Raw genomic sequence first — 20,765 nt, forward strand, 5'->3', positions numbered from 1 at the left:
CATTATAACTAAGGTAGGATAGACAACCACATATGTCATTACATTATAACTAAGGTAGGATAGACAACCACATATCAGTCATTACATTATAACTAAGGTAGGATAGACAACCACATATGTAATTACAACTAAGGTAGGATAGACAACCACATGTGTCATTATATTATAACTAAGGTAGGATAGACAACCACATATCAGTCATTATATTACAACTAAGGTAGGATAAACAACCACATATCAGTCATTACATTACAACTAAGGTAGGATAGACAACCACATATCAGTCATTATATTACAACTAAGGTAGGATAGACAACCACATATGTCATTACAACTAAGGTAGGACAGACAACCACATATCAGTCATTACATTATAACTAAGGTAGGATAGACAACCACATATCAGTCATTACATTATAACTAAGGTAGGATAGACAACCACATATGTCATTACATTATAACTAAGGTAGGATAGACAACCACATATGTCATTACATTATAACTAAGGTAGGATAGACAACCACATATGTCATTACAACTAAGGTAGGATAGACAACCACATATCAGTCATTACATTACAACTAAGGTAGGATAGACAACCACATATCAGTCATTATATTATAACTAAGGTAGGATAGACAACCACATATCAGTCATTATATTACAACTAAGGTAGGATAAACAACCACATATCAGTCATTACATTACAACTAAGGTAGGATAAACAACCACATATCAGTCATTACATTACAACTAAGGTGACTTACATTACATCCAAAGTAATTACATCGGAGTCCTCTTCACAACAAGATCCTCTTCAACATGACTCTGTGTCTCCGGTTCTTCTCTGACCTCAGTAAGACCCAGTCCCTCTTCTTTATGGCTACCAGAGCCCACAGTGATGACTTCATCCAGTATAAGCCCAGAGTGGGAGACAGGTAATATAATTATAATAATAGATGATAATAGAATGATAATAGATAATAGTAATAATATATATATATATATATATATATATATAATATAAATAATATATAATATAAACAATAATCATTATAGTAATCATTATCATAATGTCACGGTTTTCCTCCTCTTCGTCTGAAGAAGAGAGGCGAGAAGGATCAGAGGACCAATATGCGGCGTGGTAAGTGTCGATGGTTTTAATAGGAAAACTCAAACATGAACACATATACAAAACAAGACACATGAAAACCCGAAACAGCCCTATCGGGTGCAGTAAACACAAAGACAGGAAACAATCACCCACAAAATACCCAAAGAATATGGCTGCTAAATATGGTTCCCAATCAGAGACAACGATAAACACCTGCCTCTGACTGAGAACCACTCTAGGCAACCATAGACTTACCTAGACAACTAAACTGAACACAACTCCATTAATCTAATAAACCCCTAGACAACACGAACACAATAAATCACCCTCGTCACACCCTGGCCTAACCAGAATAACAAAGAAAACACAGAATACTAAGGCCAGGGCGTGACACATAATAATATAATAATAATAGTAATCATTATCATAATAATAATATAAAATTAATAATAATAATAATAATGGTAATAATAATAATAATTACATGGTACTGCATATAGTAAATAAATAAATAATAATAGTAATAATTATAATAATAGTAATAATAATACTTAATATAATATAAATAATGATAATAGTAATCATTATCATAGTAATATAATAATAAGAATAGTAATACTAATATTAATAATTATAATATATAATGTATTAATAATAATGCATAGAATATATAACAATAATAATAATAATATTATAGTAAAATACATTGAGTATACAAAACATTAGGAACACCTTAATATTGAGTTGCACCCCCTTTTTTCCCTAGAACAGCCTCAATTCAAGAGGGCATGGACTCCACAAGGTGTCAAAAGCGTTCCACATGAATGCTGGCCCAAGTTGACAACAATGCTTCCCACAGCAGCGTTGCAGTTCTTGACACACTCTAACACAAAGCACCTACTACCATACCCTGTTCAAAGGCACTGAAATCTTTTTTCTTGACAGGTAATATAATAATAATAATATACTAATATATAATTATAATAATTGTTAATAATAGTAATAATGTATAATACAACTAATTATAAATGGCACACATACACAATCCAGGCCTCTATTGTCTCAATGCTTAAAAATCCTTCTTTAACCTCTATGGGATCGGTGCCCCCCCGGGACGGTTGAGCTAACGTAGGCTAATGTGATTAGCATGAGGTTGTAAGTAACAAGAACATTTCTCAGGACATAGACATGTCTTATATGGGCTGAAAGCTTACATTCTTGTTAATCTAACTACACTGTCCAATGTATAGTAGCTATTACAGTGAAAAAATACCATGCTATTTGAGGAGAGTGCACGACAACAAAAACCTTTATCATGGCAACTGGTTTGATACATTCACCTCTGAAGGTAAATAATGTACTTACATTCAGTAATCTTGCTCTGATTTGTCATCCTTCAGGTCTCAGAGATAAAAATGTAGCATAGTTTTGTTTAATAAAATCCTTTTTTATATTAAAATGTATGAACTGGGTTCTAGAGTTTGAACACCTGCTGTGTCATATATGTACAATCATGCATGCGTACATTTCTGGACGTCCACACAGGGCACCAGGGAGCTGACTTCTGGGGCTTGCCTGCCCCCCTGGCCTGCTGGACCTGGGACTCCTCCACGGGGCTGACCCAGCTGGTGTAATTTTTAGGGGTAGGTCAGTGTTACGGTTTTCTTCCGTCGAAGGAGAGTCGGACCTAAATGCAGCGTGGTAAGTTAGATACATGTTTAATAGCGAAGAAAAAACAAACAAAACAAAAACAACAAACGGAACGTGAAAACCTATACAGCCTATCTGGTGACAACTAACACAAAGACAGGAACAATCACCCACGAAACACTCAAAGAATATGGCTGCCTAAATATGGTTCCCAATCAGAGACAACGAGAATCACCTGCCTCTGATTGAGAACCGCCTCAGGCAACCATAGACTTTGCTAGAACACCCCACTAAGCCACAATCCCAAAACCTACGAAAAACCCCATACATAAACACAACACAAAATAAATCCATGTCACACCCTGGCCTGACCAAATAAATAAAGAAAACACAAAATACTAAGACCAGGGTGTGACAGAACCCCCAAGGTGCGGACTCCCGGCCGCACAGTAAAACCCATAGGGAGGGTCCGGGTGGGCGTCTGTCCACGGTGGTGGCTCCGGCTCGGGACGTGGACCCCACTCCAACCAAGTCTTAGTCCCCCTGTAACGCGTCCTTTGATTGGCGACCCTCGCCGCCGACCTTGGCCTAATAACCCTCACCAAGGACCCCACTGGACTGAGGGGCAGCTCGGGACTGAGGTAGAAGCTCGGGACTGAGGGGAAGCTCGGGACTAAGGGAAGCTCGGGACTAAGGGGAAGCTCGGGACTGAGGGTAGCTCGGCACTGAGGGGAAGCTCAGCACTGAGAGGATGCCTAGTACCGAGAGGAAGCCCAGTATTGAGAGGAAACTCAGGCAGGTAGTAGGCTCTGGCAGATCCTGGCTAGCTGGTGGTTCTGGCAGATCCTGGCTGACTGGCGGATCTGGAAGATCATGGCGGATCCTGGCTGACTGGCGGATCCTGGCTGACTGGCGGATCTGGAAGATCATGGCTGACTGGCGGATCCTGGCTGAATGGTGGATCCTGGCTGAATGGCGGATCCTGGCTGAATGGCGGATCTGGAAGATCCTGGCTGGCGGATCTGGAAGATCATGGCTGACTGGTGGATCTGGCTGCTCCATGCAGACTGGCAGCTCTGGCTGCTCCATGCAGACTAGCAGCTCTGGCTGCTCCATGCAGACTAGCAGCTCTGGCTGCTCCATGCAGACTAGCAGCTCTGGCTGCTCCATGCGGACTGTCAGCTCTGGCTGCTCCATGCAGACTGTCAGCTCTGGCTGCTCCATGCAGACTGGCAGCTCTGGCTGCTCCATGCAGACTGTCAGCTCTGGCTGCTCCATGCAGACTGGCAGCTCTGGCTGCTCCATGCAGACTGGAAGCTCTGGCTGCTCCATGCAGACTGGCAGCTCTGGCTTCTCCATGCAGATTAGCAGCTCTGGCTGCGTTGAACAGGCAGGAGACTCCGGCAGCGCTGGAGAGAAGGAAGGCTCTGGCAGTGCTAAACAGGCGGGAGACTCCGGCAGCGCTGGAGAGGAGGAAGGCTCTGATAGCGCTAGACAGGCGGGAGACTCCGGCAGGGCTGGAGAGGAGGAAGGCTCTGGCAGCGCTAAACAGGTGGGAGACTCCGGCAGCGCTGGAGAGGAGGAAGGATCTGGTAGCGCTAAACAGGCGGGAGACTCCGACAGCGCTGGAGAGGAGAAAGGCTCTGGCAGCGCTGAACAGGCGAGGCGCACTGAAGGCTTGGTGCATGGTGCTGGCACTGGTGGTACTGGGCTGAGGACACGCACAGGAAGCCTGGTGCGAGGAGCTGCCACCGGATGACTGGTGTGTGAAGGATGGACCGGATGGACCGGACCGTGAAGGTGTACTGGAGAGCCTGAGAGCAGGACTGGCACAGGACGTGCAAGGCTAGGTAGGTACACAGGAGGCCTAGTGCGTGAGGCTGGCACACTCTTCACCAGCCGACTAACACGCACCTCAGGACGAGTATGGAGCGCTGACCCAGGTGCCATCAAATCCCCGACAAGCTCCGTCGGGCGAATATTGTATCTAAAGCACCAACCTAGCAACTCCCTCATAACTCTCTCCTCCACTTTCCCCATTAACTCCTTCACAGTCTCTGCTTCACTCACCTCCAACACCGGCTCTGGTTCTGGTCTCCTCCTTGGCTCCTCACGATAAACAGGGGGAGTTGGCTCAGGTCTGAACCCTGACTCTGCCACACTCTCCCTGAGCCCCCAATAAATTTATGGGGCTGACTCGCGGGCTTCCATCCGCGTCGCCGTGCTGCCTCTTCATACCAGCGCCTCTCCGCTTTCGCCGCCTCCAGTTCTTCTTTGGGGCGGCGATATTCTCCAGGCTGTGCCCAGGGTCCTTTTCCGTCCAATATCTCCTCCCACGTCCAGAAGTCCTGTGATCGCTGCTCCTCACGATAAACAGGGAGTTGGCTCAGGTTTGAACCCTGACTCTGCCACACTCTCCTGAGCCCCCCAAGACATTTTTGGGGCTGACTCTCGGGCTTCCTTCTGCGCCGCCGTGCATGTCTCTTCGACTCCATTCTCCTATAGCCCTCTTCGCACTGCTCCAGCGAATCCCAGGCGGGCTCCGGCACTCTCTCTGGGTCGACCGCCCACCTGTCTATTTCCTCCCAAGTCGTATACTCTAAACTTTGTAGCTCCTGCTGCCGCTGCCTGTCACCACGCTGCTTGGTCCTGTTGTGGTGGGTGATTCTGTTACGTTTTTCTTCCGTCGAAAGAGAGTCGGACCAAAATGCAGCGTGGTAATTTAGATACATGTTTAATAGCGAAGAAAAAACGAACAAAACAAAAACAACAAACGGAACGTGAAAACCTAAACAGTCTATCTTGTGCTAACACACACAGAGACATGAACAATCACCCACGAAACACTCAAAGAATATGGCTGCCTAAATATGGTTCCCAATCAGAGACAACGAGAATCACCTGCCTCTGATTGAGAACCGCCTCAGGCAACCATAGACTTTGCTAGAACACCCCACTAAGCCACAATCCCGAAACCTACGAAAAACCCCCATACATAAACACAGCACAAAATAAACCCATGTCACACCCTGGCCTGACCAAATAAATAAAGAAAACACAAAATACTAAGACCAGGGCGTGACAGTCAGCTTTAATATTGCAGATAGATTGTGGCTTCTATCAATGTAAATGTCTGCATAATTTCCAAACTCCCGTATATATTTTTGTAAGTATTTGTAATATTATTTTTAATATATATTAAAATATATATATATATATATATTTAAATATATTTTCCTTATTTATTATTTTCCGTATCCTACCACCCCTATCCTAATTGGAGTAAACTAATTAAATATATTTCTCTTATTTATTATTTTCCCCTATCCTACCACCCCTATCCTACCACCCCTATCCTACCACCCCTATACTACCACCCCTAACCTACCACCCATAACCTACCACCCTATCCTACCACCCCTATCCCTACCACCCATAACCTACCACCCTATCCTACCACCCCTATCCCTACCACCCATATCCTACCACCCCTATCCCTACCACCCCTATCCCTACCACCCATCACTTAATTGGGTTAAACTAACGGACAACAATATTTAGATTTCTACTTCCAGTTTATACATACTATATACATTTTACAGATAGTTTTACATGAGTTATCTGTTGTTTGTTTTTAGTCCTTCAGCTCAACCATTGTTCCCTCAAATTGTTTTCTGTCACTGAACACATTTCAGGTCTGCTGAGCACAACCTTGAATGTTGTTTCCAGCATTTACTGTGAACGCTGAGGCTGTACCCACTTTAAATTACAGTTTTAACTGTGGCCAAGTAGGCTACTGTGACTATTTGATCATAATGCCTACCATCATAAACAATGGAGAAAATGCATTACATAACATGGTAATTTTAACATGGTAATAGCTGTTCTATCATTCAGCCTACATCAGCAGCCAATGTGTGGTGTTCAATGTAGGCCAACATTCCATGAGACTTTTGGAAAAAACATGCAGGGCTTGACATGAACCTGTTTATCAACTTGTCAAGGAGGTGACTTAAAATGTGTTTGACAAGAAACCACTTTACAAAATAAAATGCATTATTATTCCCATACCATTATTACAGAGAATCAGACAAATTATGCTACCCTCTACCTATTGGCTACTTATCTTACTCAAGCATGTCTCAAATACAACACTTTTAAGAGAAAAAAAAGCTTCTGTCGGAAAGATCTCAGTTTGTCTCTGTGAATGGTTTGTCCTCTGACAAATCAACTGTAAATTTAGGTGTTCCTCAAGGTTCCGTTTTAGGACCACTATTGTTACATTCAGTAATCAGGGGGTTCTGCCAGCCTGTCCTTAATCCAACGGCCAGAAGGAGCGAGCCAATCAAGATATGGAGACGGCACTCCGGTGTCTGGTTTCCAGTAACTCCACCACCTGGAGTCAGCAACTGGTCTGGTTGGAATATACACTCTCCCCTGCTCAGCTACTGCTCAGCTACTGGACTCTCCCCCTTCGTATGCCCCATGGGGTATTAGCCTCCACTCTTCCCAGAGCAAGAAGTTGAGGTCAACATACCTTCAGCCCATATGTTCGTCCGCTGCTGTCGGCGTACCTGGAAAAGAGCTCGGTCGGCTCTTCGACAAGCGGATCACCACCGGACTCCGGCTCCCTGCTATCGTATCGGGCAGAGGGTATGGTTGTCCACTTGGGACCTTCCCCATTTCTAGAGTCCTTAGTCCCACTGCTGTTAAACCGTACCCTCCGTGTTCACCCTACCGTGTTCACCCTACTTTTCACGTGTCCAGGATTAAGCTCTTGTCTCACATTCATGTGTCTTCTGTTTCTAGGCCCATCCCTCCCCCCGTGTCATCGATGGCCAGCCAGCGTACACGGTGAGACGCCTCCTGAGGGTTCGACCAGGGGGCAGGGGTTTCCAGTACCTGGTTGACTGGGAGTGTTATGGCCCGGAGGAGAGGTGGAGAGGTGCTGGGTTCCCGCTAAAGACATCCTGGACCCAGACCTCATAGCTGATTTTCACCGCCGACACCCCAGTCACCCTGATCTGTTTCTCCAGTCTTTGTGATTGTCTCAACCCACCTCCAGGTGTCACCTGTTTCCTCATTAGTCCCTGGGTATTTATTCCTGTGTTCCCTGTTTGTCTGTCTAGTTTTGTCAAGTCAACCAGCGTGTTATTTCCGTGCTCCTGCTTTTTCTTATCTCTCTTTTGCTAGTTCTCCCAGTTTTGACCCTTGCCAGCCTTGACTCTGAACCCACCTGCCTGACCATACTGCCTGCCCTGCCTCAAGCCTGCCCTGACCTCAAGCCTGCCCTGACTTTGAGCGTGCCTGCCACTGTATCTCCTGGACTCTGACCTTGTTATGATAATTTTGCCTGTCCACGACCATTCTCTTGCCTGCCCCTTGGATTATAATAAATATCAGAGACTCAAACCATCTACCTTCCGTGTCTGTATCTGGGTCCCACCCTGTGCCCTTATAATTATACTGTATTAACTATACTAGAAATGAGATATGGACAGAACATGTATTATATTAAGTGCTTCTTTTTACTTTAAAAATCACATTTTGTGCTTCATAAAAATATTGTATTGTATAATATTAAAGTACTTATTTTACACTTATTTTACACTATTTGACTGTGCCTCTCTGGAACTCAAAATGGTTTCACATTTGTAATTAAGATATACTTTGTAATTAATATATACTTTGTAATTGTATTTATTAAAGATCCCCATTAGTTCCTGCCAAGGCAGCAGCTTCTCTTCCTGAGTTTATTATGGATCCCCATTAGTTTCTGCCAAGGCAGTAGCTACTCTTCCTGGGGTTTATTATGGATCCCCATTAGTTCCTGCCAAGGCAGCAGCTTCTCTTCCTGAGTTTATTATGGATCCCCATTAGTTTCTGCCAAGGCAGTAGCTACTCTTCCTGGGGGTTTATTATGGATCCCCATTAGTTCCTGCCAAGGCAGCAGCTAATCTTCCTGGGTTTATTATGGATCCCCATTAGTTTCTGCCAAGGCAGCAGCTAATCTTCCTGGGGTTTATTATGGATCCCCATTAGTTCCTGCCAAGGCAGCAGCTAATCTTCCTGGGGTTTTAGTTTATCTTCCTGGATCCCCATGCCAAGGCAGCAGCTAAGTTTCCCCATTAGTTTCTGCCAAGGCAGTAGCTTCTCTTCCTGGGGTCCGACAAAATTAAGTCAGGTATACATTTAAAAAAACATTCATAACAGATTTCACAACACAGTAAGTGTGTGCCCTGATGCCCCTACTCCACTACCACATATCTACAACACAACATCCATGTGTACGTATGTGTATAGTGTGTATGTTATCATGTGTGTGTATACATGTGTCTATGCCTATGTTTGTGTTGCTTCACAGTCCCCGCTGTTACATAAGGTGTATTTTTATGTTTTTTTTAAACATGATTCTACTGCTGCATCAGTTACCTGATGTGGAATAGAGTTCCATGTAGTCATGGCTCTCCATGTAGTCATGGCTCTATGTAGTACTGTGGAATAGAGTTCCAGTTCATGGCTCTATGTAGTACTGTGAATAGTTCATGGCTCTATGTAGTACTGTGGAATAGAGTTCCATGTAGTTCTATGTAGTACATAGAGTTCCATGTAGTCATGGCTCTATGTAGTACTGTGGAATAGAGTTCCATGTAGTCATGGCTCTATGTAGTACTGTGGAATAGAGTTCCATGTAGTCATGGCTCTATGTAGTACTGTGTGCCTCCCATCGTCTCTTCTGGACTTGGGGACTGTGAAGAGACCTCTGGTGGCATGTCTTGTGGGGTATGCATGGGTGTCCGAGCTGTGTGCTAGTAGTTTAAACAGGCAGCTCGGTTCATTCAACATGTCAATACCTCTCACAAATACCAGTAGTTATGAAGTCAATCTCTCCTCCAATTTGAGCCAGATGGGAAAAAAGGAAGGGGCCTAGACAGCTGCCCTGAGGAATTCCTGATTTTACCAGTTATGTTGGAGAGGCTTCCATTAAAGAACACCCTCTGTGTTCTGTTAGACAGGTAACTCTTTATCCACATTATAGCAGGGGTGTAAAGCCATAACACATACGTTTTCCAGCAGTAGACTGATTAATAATGTCAAAGCCGCACTGAAGTCTAACAAGACAGCCCCACAGTAATTGTCAAAGGGGCTTCTGAGTGGTGCAGCGGTCTAAGGCACTGCATCGCAGTGCTAGAGCGTCACTACAGATCCTGGTTCGATTCCAGGCTGTATCACAACCGTCCGTGATTGGGAGTCCCATAGGAGGGCACAGCGTGGATAGGGTTTGGCTGGGGTCGGCCGTCATTGTAAATAAGATTTTTTCTAACTGACTTGCATGGTTAAATACAGATTTTTAAAAAAGCTTATTTTTATTTTGTGTAGGTACTTGTTGAGTGTCCTTCCCTATAAGCGTGCTGAAAGTTTGTTAATTTGTTTACTGTAAAATAGCATTGTATCTGGTCAAACACAATTTTTTCCAAAAGTTTACTAAGGGTTGGTAACAGGCTGATTGGTTGGCTATTTGAGCTAGTAAAGGGGGCTTTACTATTCTCAGGTAGCATAATTAATTTTGCTTCCCTCCAGGCCTGAGGGGACACACTTTTTGGTAGGCTTAAATTGAAAATATGGCAAAAAGGAGTGGCAATATCGTCCGCTATTATCCTCAGTACATTAAACTACATTAAAACTGTTAGTTGGTATTGGTGGACTCGATTAGTTCACATGAACATCATTTCACTCCTCTGAACAAATGACATCTTTCATTCCATGATTGTGATGGAGCTGACTACAGTATGTTCCCAGAAAGTCAGTGAGCTCAAGTCTTGATTCTACCTTTAGTTGGCAGAACGGGACAACTAAAGGAACTCCTACTGGTACAGTATGTCATCAACCAAGCATCATTTGTTGCATATCAAAAGAGAGAAAGGGAGAAAGAGGGAGAGAGCGAGAGATGAGGGGGAGAGAGCGAGAGAGACGAGCGAGAGAGGAGGGAGAGTGAGAGGGAGAGAGCGAGAGAAGAGGGGGAGGAGAGGAGGGAGAGAGCGTGAGGAGGGAGAGAGCGTGAGAAGAGGGAGAGAGAGAGGAGCGAGAGAAGAGTGAGAGAGAGGGAGGAGGGAGAGAGGGGAGAGAGGAGGGAGAGAGCGTGAGAAGGGAGAGAGAGCGAGAGAGCGAGGGAGAGAGAGAGAGGAGAGAGCGTGAGAAGAGGAGCGAGAGAAGAGCGAGAGAGGAGGGAGAGTGAGAGAGGAGGGAGAGAGCGAGAGAGAGGAGGGAGAGTGAGAGGAGGGGAGAGGAGGGAGAGAGGGAGGGAGAGAGGCACTTCACTGTGCAGTGACTAAAGATACATAAAACATGACAAAAATACGTTCCAATTTTTTTATTGAGGTCTCTCCTCATGTTATCAAAAACCTTTAAAAATGAGATCTCCTCATGTTATCAAAAACTTTTTAATTGAGATCTCTCCTCATGTTATCGAAAACTATTTTAATTGAGATCTCTCATGTTACCAAAAACTATTTTAATTGAGATCTCTCCTCATTTAATTAAAAAACCTTCACAAGCTCATTGAACAAAAAGCTTAAAACAGCTTATTCCTTGTAAACAGCATCAACACAACAAGCAAAACACAGTGGGTCCATACTTACGAACTCTGAATGAACCCTTAAACCTTTTAAAACTAAGTTAGCTGTCCCAATTAGAAGCCTTGCTTCCGAGACGCACTCGCAATACGGTTAACTCAGAGTTCGTCAGTATGGACTCTCTAAGGAATCAACCACAAAACCAGAACATGGTAAAAGACAACAGAAGGGGGTCAACCTGATGCTCAAAACCAGAACATGGTAAAAGACAACAGAGTCTCTCAGGGGTCAGTTGGATCCTGAAGCTCAAAACCAGAACATGGTAAAAGACAACAGAATAACAGTCTCTCACGGGTCAGTTGGATCCTGATGCTCAATACCAGAACATGGTAAAAGACAACAGAATAACAGTCTCTCAGGGGTCAGTTGGATCCTGAAGCTCAAAGCGTTCTCTAAATGGCAGCTTCTTTTTCTGCATTCTCTTCAAAAACCGCCTCTGTCCCAGAACATGGTGCAACATTTGACCACAACAGAATGTTCAATGGATATTCTCTCAGGGGCACTACAGTTGGACAGTCTCTCCTGCAGTACTGTGACGTCATGACATTCAAGGTCAGTGGAATCAGGTAGAGCTCAGAAAACGTCTCCCTCTCTCTCCCCCTCCCTTCTCAGGGATTAGCACTTCATGGCTGGAGGGGGGGGTCTTGGCTGGTAGATGGGGTGTCTCCTCCCCTCTCCTCCTGTCTCCTCCTCTCTCCCTCCCTCCTCTGGTCTCCTCCCTCCTCTCTTCTCTCTTTTCTCCGCTCTCCTCTCTCACTAGCTGGGGTCTGATGGTTTGTTCAGTTCCACCTTCACTCCTTTCTCTCCAGCTCCTGGAAACACACAGAGACAGACAACACACAGACAGACAGACACACAGACAGACACACACAGAGACAGACAGACACACACAGAGACAGACAGACACACACACAGAGACAGACAGAGAGTCAGAGAGTCAGACTTAGAGTAGGGGCTGACAGTGAGATGATTCTCACTTGTCAGGTTTGTGGAAAGGTGTTTAACATAAAACTTGAATTAAACGCAGAGTCTCAAACAGCCGCCTGTCCCTTTTAAAAGCTGGGCATCGGCACACATTTCAGCAATAAACGGCTGTTTCAAATAAACACAGGGTCGAAATAAAGTGTTTACCAGGTTACCATGGACACAATTATTATATTTCCACAGGCATGTGCATTAAAAACATTTGTAAAATTTTTTTTATGTCATCGTTGCCATGGCGCCACCAAAAAAGAAAACGCAACATTAAATTCATGGGTGTATGATAGACAGCCTAGTCTTTGTAAGTCTGATCTGCGATAGATAATAATAGTGTTATTATAATGTTTATACTGGTAACAATAAACAGTAGGTTGGCCTTTTCAACATTTTATTGAGAAAAAGTTATGTGCTTTAAGGAAATAGAAGCCTGTCTCTAAATAGAAGCCTGTCTCAAATCGAAGCCTGTCTCTAAATTGAAGCCTGTCTCTAAATAGAAGCCTGTCTCAAATCGAAGCCTGTCTCAAATCGAAGCCTGTCTCTAAATGTCTCTAAATCGAAGCCTGTCTCTAAATCGAAGCCTGTCTCTAAATCGAAGCCTGTCTCTAAATAGAAGCCTGTCTCTAAATAGAAGCCTGTCTCTAAATAGAAGCCTGTCTCTAAATAGAAGCCTGTCTCTAAATAGAAGCCTGTCTCTAAATAGAAGCCTGTCTCTAAATCGAAAACCTGTCTCTAAATATAAGCCTGTCTCTAAATAGAAGCCTGTCTCTAAATAGAATAAGCGCCGGTCTCAAATAGAAGCCTGTCTCTAATAAGCGCCTGTTGTGTTCAATCATTGAATTAAATAAATGCCTGGGCAATTAATGAAAGTTTTACGGTACATACAGTGATATCCTCATAGTAAGAGGTTTACCTGTCAGGTATTTCTCTTTAGCCCTGGCTCGCTCATCAGCATCAAAATACCACACTGTGATGGCATACCTGGAGAAGAAGAGGTCAGAATTGACATCTCTGGGAGGGAGACACCAGAGATAATAGACCAAGTTCTGGACAGGTGATACAGGTGAGGGTGTGTTATAAGCTGTTTGTGAGTTGAGGGTGGCTGAGGGTTGAGCGGGTGTTATACAGGTGAGTTATAAAGTTGTTATAAGAAAAGATATAAAGGTGTGTTATAAAGGTGTGTTATAAAGGTGTGTTAAAAGGTGTGTTATGAGTTATAAGGTGTGTTATACAGGTTGTGTTATACAGGTGTGTATAAGAAAAGTTATAAAGGTGTGTTATAAATGTTGTGTTATAAAGGTGTGTTTATAAAGGTGTGTTATAAGGTGTGTTAAGAAAAGTTATAAAGGTGTGTTATAAAGGTGTGTTATAAAGGTGTGTTATAAAGGTGTGTTATAAGAAAAGTTAAGGTGTGTTATAAAGGTGTGTTATAAAGGTGTGTTATAAGAAAAAAAGGTGTGTTATAAAGGTGTGTTATAAGAAAAGTTATAAAGGTGTGTTAAATGTGTGTTATAAGAAAAGTTATAAAGGTGTGTTATACAGGTGTGTTATACAGGTGTGTTATAAAGGTGTGTTATAAAGGTGTGTTATAAAGGTGTGTTATAAAAGTGTGTTATATAGGTGTGTTATAAAGGTGTGTTATAAGATGTGTTATAAAGGTGTTTTAGTTAGTTACATTTTAGTTAGTTTAACTTGACCAGGTTGTTATTTTAGTTAGTTTAACTTGACCAGGTAAGGTACTAACCTGATAGCGTGGGCGGGCTGGACCTCGTGTGGGTTCCGTCTGTCTGACCAGAAAAACAGCAACCGGTCAAACTTAGGCTCGATGTCGGCAAACTGAGCTTTACCCTCTGGGAAGATACGCAGAACACCCCATGTTCCTGGAACAGAACATATCAATCAATCAAACAATCAATCAAAATATCCCCATGTTCCTAGAACAGACCACAACAATAGAATGACAGATGACACATGTATTTAGTACTCTGCTATAGAAATAAATGGGTTTGACTACAAGTTAAAATAAATGGGTTTGACTACAGACAGATCATAGCAGCACTAAGAGCAACAAACTGTTTGAAAGGATGAGAAGGCCATTTAAAGGACCTACGGCTGAATCAGTTACAAACATGGAACTAGAAAAGAGAAGAAAAGACCGTTCCACCTTCTGGGTCTGTGTTCCAAATGGCTCCCTAGTCCCTTAAGAATGAACTACTGTTGACCAAGAAGTGACAGTCTAGGGAATAGGGTGCCATTTGGGACACTCAAGTGGTGGAGGACTTAGGGAGGAGAGCTGTGGATAGGAAGCGGCGTGGGAACGGTCTTTCCTGCTGAGCAATCAGAAGAATAATCTAACAGGAAAAGAGTTAGTTTGGATAAAAGAACCCAGACTCGCATTCAACCTTTCACATCTACGATATGATAGGCTGTTCTCTACACACATGTTAATACTACGATATGATAGGCTGTTCTTCTCTACTACGATATGATAGGCCGTTAATACTACGATATGATAGGCTGTTCTCTACACACATGTTAATACTACGATATGATAGGCCGTTCTCTACACACATGTTAATACTACGATATGATAGGCTGTTCTCTACACACATGTTAATACTACATGATATGATAGGCCGTTCTCACACATGTTAATACTACGATATGATAGGCTGTTCTCTACACATGTTAATACTACGATATGATAGGCCGTTCTCTACACACATGTTAATACTACGATATGATAGGCTGTTCTCTACACACATGTTAATACTACGATATGATAGGCTGTTCTCTACACACATGTTAATACACAGGCTGTTTAATACTACGATATGATAGGCTGTTCTCTACACACATCTAGAGATCAATAAACACCAGACACCTGACCACAAACTAGAGATCAATAGACAAGACCACAAACAGACACCTGACCACAAACTAGAGATCAATAAACACCAGACCACAAACTAGAGATCAATAAACACCAGACCACAAACTAGAGATCAATAAACACCAGACACTAGAGATCAATAAACACCAGACCACAAACTAGAGATCAATAAACACCAGACAAACTAGAGATCAATAAACACCAGACCACAAACTACAGATCTATAAACACCAGACACCTAGAGATCAATAAACACCAGACAAACTACAGATCAATAAACACCAGACACCTGACCACAAACTAGAGATCAATAAACACCAGTCCCATTCAGGATGCCGGGCACAAACTAGAGATCTCACCCTATTCCCAAACTTGGCTCTGGTCAAACCCAAAAGGATCTTAAACACCAGACCACAAACTAGAGGGTTCATTTCAGTATAACTGAGACAGTAATATTTAATACAAACTAGAGTATCTCAGTCTCAGTGCTAGAGGGTTCATTTCAGGTATAACTGTAGACAGTAAATTTAGACCACAAACTAGGTATCTCACTCTGACCACAAACTAGAGTGTTCATTTCAGTATAACTGTAGACAGTAATATTTAACAACCTTGGATCAAATCAAACCTCAAACTTTTATTTGTCACATACCACATGAGATTAGCAGATGACCACAAACTAGAGTCAATAAACACCAGACACCTGACCAAAACTTGAGATCTTCTAGTTCTGACAATGCAGTAATAACCAAACAAGTAATCTAACTAACAATTCCACAAACTACTGTCTTATACACAGTGTAATGGGGATAAAGAATATGTACATAAGGATATTGAATGAGTGATGGTACAGAGCAGCATAGGCAAGATACAGTAGATGGTATCAGTATAACTGTAGACAGTATATTTAATACCTTGGATCTCAGTATGTAAACAAAGTGGCATAGTTAAAGTGGCTGTAGACAGTAATATACACCTGGTCAAATCAAATCAAATTTTATTACATACACATGCAGTCAGATTATATGCGAGTGTACGAAATGTATATTCTAGTATGCATATGAGATGAATAATGTAGGGTAAGTAACATTCCAATACTACTGTCTTATAGCAGTTAAGGGTTTAAAGTGGCTAGTGATATATGAATTTACATAATTTCCCATCAATTCCCATTATTAAAGTGGCTGGAGTTGAAACAGTGTCAGTGGCAGTGTGTTGTTGGCAGGAGCCACTCAATGTTAGTGGTGGCTGTTTAACAGTCTGATGGCCTTGAGATAGAAGCTGTTTTTCAGTCTCTCGGTCCCAGCTTTGATGCACCTGTACTGACCTCGCCTTCTGGATGATAGCGGGGTGAACAGGCAGTGGCTCGGGTGGTTGATGTCCTTGATGATCTTTATGGCCTTCCTGTAACATCGGGTGGTGTAGGTGTCCTGGAGGGCAGGTAGTTTGCCCCGGTGATGCGTTGTGCAGACCTCACTACCCTCTGGAGAGCCTTACGGTTGTGGGCGGAGCAGTTGCCGTACCAGGCGGTGATACAGCCCGCCAGGATGCTCTCGATTGTGCATCTGTAGAAGTTTGCTTTTAGAAAAAGTAGAAGAGTACTTTTGGTGACAAGCCGAATTTCTTCAGCCTCCTGAGGTTGAAGAGGCGCTGCTGCGCCTTCTTCACGATGCTGTCTGTGTGGGTGGACCAATTCAGTTTGTCTGTGATGTGTACGCCGAGGAACTTAAAACTTACTACCCTCTCCACTACTGTTCCATCGATGCGAATAGGGGTGTTTCCTCTGGTTTCCTGAAGTCCACAATCATCTCCTTAGTTTTGTTGACGTTGAGTGTGAGGTTATTTTCCTGACACCACACTCCGAGGGCCCTCACCTCCTCCCTGTAGGCCGTCTCGTCGTTGTTGGTAATCAAGCCTTCCACTGTTGTGTCGTCCGCAAACTTGATGATTGAGTTGGAGCGTGCGTGGCCACGCAGTCGTGGGTGAACAGGGAGTACAGGAGAGGGCTCAGAACGCACCCTTGTGGGTCCCCAGTGTTGATGATCAGCGGGGTGGAGATGTTGTTGCCTACCCTCCCCACCTGGGGGCGGCCCGTCAGGAAGTCCAGTACCCAGTTGCACAGGGGCGGGGTCGAGACCCAGGGTCTCGAGCTTGATGACGAGCTTGGAGGGTACTATGGTGTTGAATGACGAGCTGTAGTCGATGAACAGCATTCTCACATAGGTATTCCTCTTGTCCAGATGGGTTAGGGCAGTGTGCAGTGTGGTTGAGATTGCATCGTCTGTGGACCTATTTGGGTGGTAAGCAAATTGGAGTGGGTCTAGGGTGTCAGGTAGGGTGGAGGTGATATGGTCCTTGACTAGTCTCTCAAAGCACTTCATGATGACGGAAGTGAGTGCTACGGGGCGGTAGTCGTTTAGCTCAGTTACCTTAGCTTTCTTGGGAACAGGAACAATGGTGGCCCTCTTGAAGCATGTGGGAACAGCAGACTGGTATAGGGATTGATTGAATATGTCCGTAAACACACCGGCCAGCTGGTCTGCGCATGCTCTGAGGCGCGGCTGGGGATGCCGTCTGGGCCTGCAGCCTTGCGAGGGTTAACACGTTTAAATGTCTTACTCACCTCGGCTGCAGTGAAGGAGAGTCCTGCATGTTTTCGTTGCAGGCCGTGTCAGTGGCACTGTATTGTCCTCAAAGCGGGCAAAAAGTTATTTGGTCTGCCTGGGAGCAAGACATCCTGGTCCGTGACTGGGCTGGATTTCTTCTTGTAGTCCGTGATTGACTGTAGACCCTGCCACATGCCTCTTGTGTCTGAGCCGTTGAATTGAGATTCTAATTTGTCTCTGTACTGACGCTTAGCTTGTTTGATAGCCTTGCGGAGGAATAGCTGCACTGTTTGTATTCGGTCATGTCACCAGTCACCTTGCCAGATTAAAAGCAGTGGTTCGCGCTTTCAGTTTCACGCGAACGCTGCCATCAATCCACGGTTTCTGGTTAGGGAATGTTTTAATCGTTGCTATGGGAACGACATCTTCAACGCACGTTCTAATGAACTCGCACACCGAATCAGCGTATTCGTCAATATTGTTATCTGACGCAATACGAAACATATCCCAGTCCACGTGATGGAAGTAGTCTTGGAGTGTGGAGTCAGCTTGGTCGGACCAGCGTTGGACAGACCTCAGCGTGGGAGCCTCTTGTTTTAGTTTCTGTCTGTAGGCAGGGATCAACAAAATGGAGTCGTGGTCAGCTTTTCCGAAAGGAGGGCGGGGCAGGGCCTTATATGCGTCGCGGAAGTTAGAGTAACAATGATCCAAGGTTTTCCACCCCTGGTTGCGCAATCGATATGCTGATAAAATTTAGGGAGTCTTGTTTTCAGATTAGCCTTGTTAAAATCCCCAGCTACAATGAATGCAGCCTCCGGATAAATGGATTCCAGTTTGCAAAGAGTCAAATAAAGTTTGTTCAGAGCCATCGATGTGTCTGCTTGGGGGATATATACGGCTGTGATTATAATCGAAAGAATTCTCTTGGTAGATAATGCGGTCTACATTTGATTGTGAGGAATTCTAAATCAGGTGAACAGAAGGATTTGAGTTCCTGTATGTTTCTTTCATCACACCATGTCTCGTTAGCCATAAGGCATACGCCCCCGCCCCTCTTCTTACCAGAAAGATGTTTGTTTCTGTCGGCGCGATGCGTGGAGAAACCCGCTGGCTGCACCGCCTCCGATAGCGTCTCTCCAGTGAGCCATGTTTCCGTGAAGCAAAGAACGTTACAGTCTCTGATGTCCCTCTGGAATGCTACCCTTGCTCGGATTTCATCAACCTTGTTGTCAAGAGACTGGACATTGGCGAGAAGAATGCTAGGGAGTGGTGCACGATGTGCCCGTCTCCGGAGTCTGACCAGAAGACCGCCTTGTTTCCCTCTTTTCGGTGTCGTTTTTGGGTCGCTGCATGGGAACCATTCCGCTGTCCTGTTTGAAAGGCAGAACACAGGATCCGCGTCGCGAAAAACATATTCTTGGTCGTACTGATGGTGAGTTGACGCTGATCTTATATTCAGTAGCTCTTCTCGACTGTATGTAATGAAACCTAAGATGACCTGGGGTACTAATGTAAGAAATAACACGTAAAAAACAAAACACTGCATAGTTTCCTAGGAACGCGAGCGAGGCGGCCATCTCTGTCGGCGCCGGAAGTGGTATCTCAGTCTCTGTGCTAGAGGGTTCATTTCAGTATAACTGGAGACAGTAATGTACCTTGGTGTCCCAGTCTTTATTTAGGTAGTATATACAGGTGACACATCGCCCATCTCCGTTCGGATTGTCCACATGGCGTACGTATCCGGTCCCGTTGCCTGGGTAACACGCCACCATCGCCTAGACAACAGAACAGAAACATATATGATTGCCTTGGAAGGAGATGATTAGTCCTGACACTTAAGAACGTGATACCATTACTCATGCCAACATTAACTGTCCCTCACGATTAACTGTCCCTCACGATTAGACCTAGGAAGGTGACCCACACACACTCCCGTTATTTCACCCTCCGTTATTGATGTTACAGTCTAAAATAGACATTCAAATAAAAATCATTTGGAATGTTTAAAAAAAAAAATGTCAACGGAAGTTGCAGAACCTTAGAATTGCATAATTATAGGTAGACACCACCCCCTGACAGGTAGACACCACCCCCTGACAGGTAGACACCACCCCTGACAGGTAGACCCCTGACCACCACCCCTGACAGGTAGACACCACCCCCTGACAGGTAGACACCACCCCTGACAGGTAGACACCACCCCCTGACAGGTAGACACCACCCCCTGACAGGTAGACACCACCCCCTGACAGGTAGACACCACACCCTGACAGGTAGACACCACCACACCCTGACAGGTAGACACCACACCCTAACAGGAAGCCTGAATAGTAGACAAGCCAGACACCACACCCTGACAGGTAGACACCACACCCTAACAGGAAGACACCACACCCTAACAGGAAGCCTGAATAGTAGACAAGCCAGACACCACACCCTAACAGGAAGCCTGAATAGTAGACAAGCCAGACACCACACCCTAAATGAACCTATTGATGCACAAATATGTTTTTCTAGTACATGCCCCCATGCAGTCTTTTAATTGTAGATTTAAAAGCTCACTGTGTGAAAATAACTCCAAATATATGTTTTATCATTTATTTTCCCTGAGCCTCCTTTGGCCATGCTCAGTCTGATCATGTGGGCTTGATGATACACATTTAAATATATTTACCTACACAGCCATGATGGCAGATAGGATCATCTAGACCAGGGGTCCAGAGCCTGCTGCTCTTCTTCTGTTCTACCTGGTAATTCATTGCACCTTCCTGGTGTCCCAGGTCTAAATGAGTCCCTGATTAAAAGTCCCTGATTAAAGGGGAATCACCTTCCTGGTGTCCCAGGTCTAAATGAGTCCCTGATTAAAGGGGAATCACCTTCCTGGTGTCCCA

General features: G+C 44.2%; 1 protein-coding gene across 1 annotated transcript in view; it reads right to left on the bottom strand.

The window, feature by feature from the left end:
• Positions 1 to 20,765, bottom strand: part of egln1a (egl-9 family hypoxia-inducible factor 1a) — a gene marked incomplete in the record, with an annotated part of 77,901 nt that overhangs the window by 26,497 nt on the left and 30,639 nt on the right. Inside the window, 1 exon segment of the mRNA XM_042305701.1 lies at positions 19,531 to 19,649. Within this exon segment, the coding sequence (XP_042161635.1) occupies positions 19,531 to 19,649 (119 nt within the window).

Source organism: Oncorhynchus tshawytscha, linkage group LG24 (genome assembly GCF_018296145.1).
Source record: "Oncorhynchus tshawytscha isolate Ot180627B linkage group LG24, Otsh_v2.0, whole genome shotgun sequence".
Classification (NCBI taxonomy): Eukaryota; Metazoa; Chordata; class Actinopteri; order Salmoniformes; family Salmonidae; genus Oncorhynchus; species Oncorhynchus tshawytscha.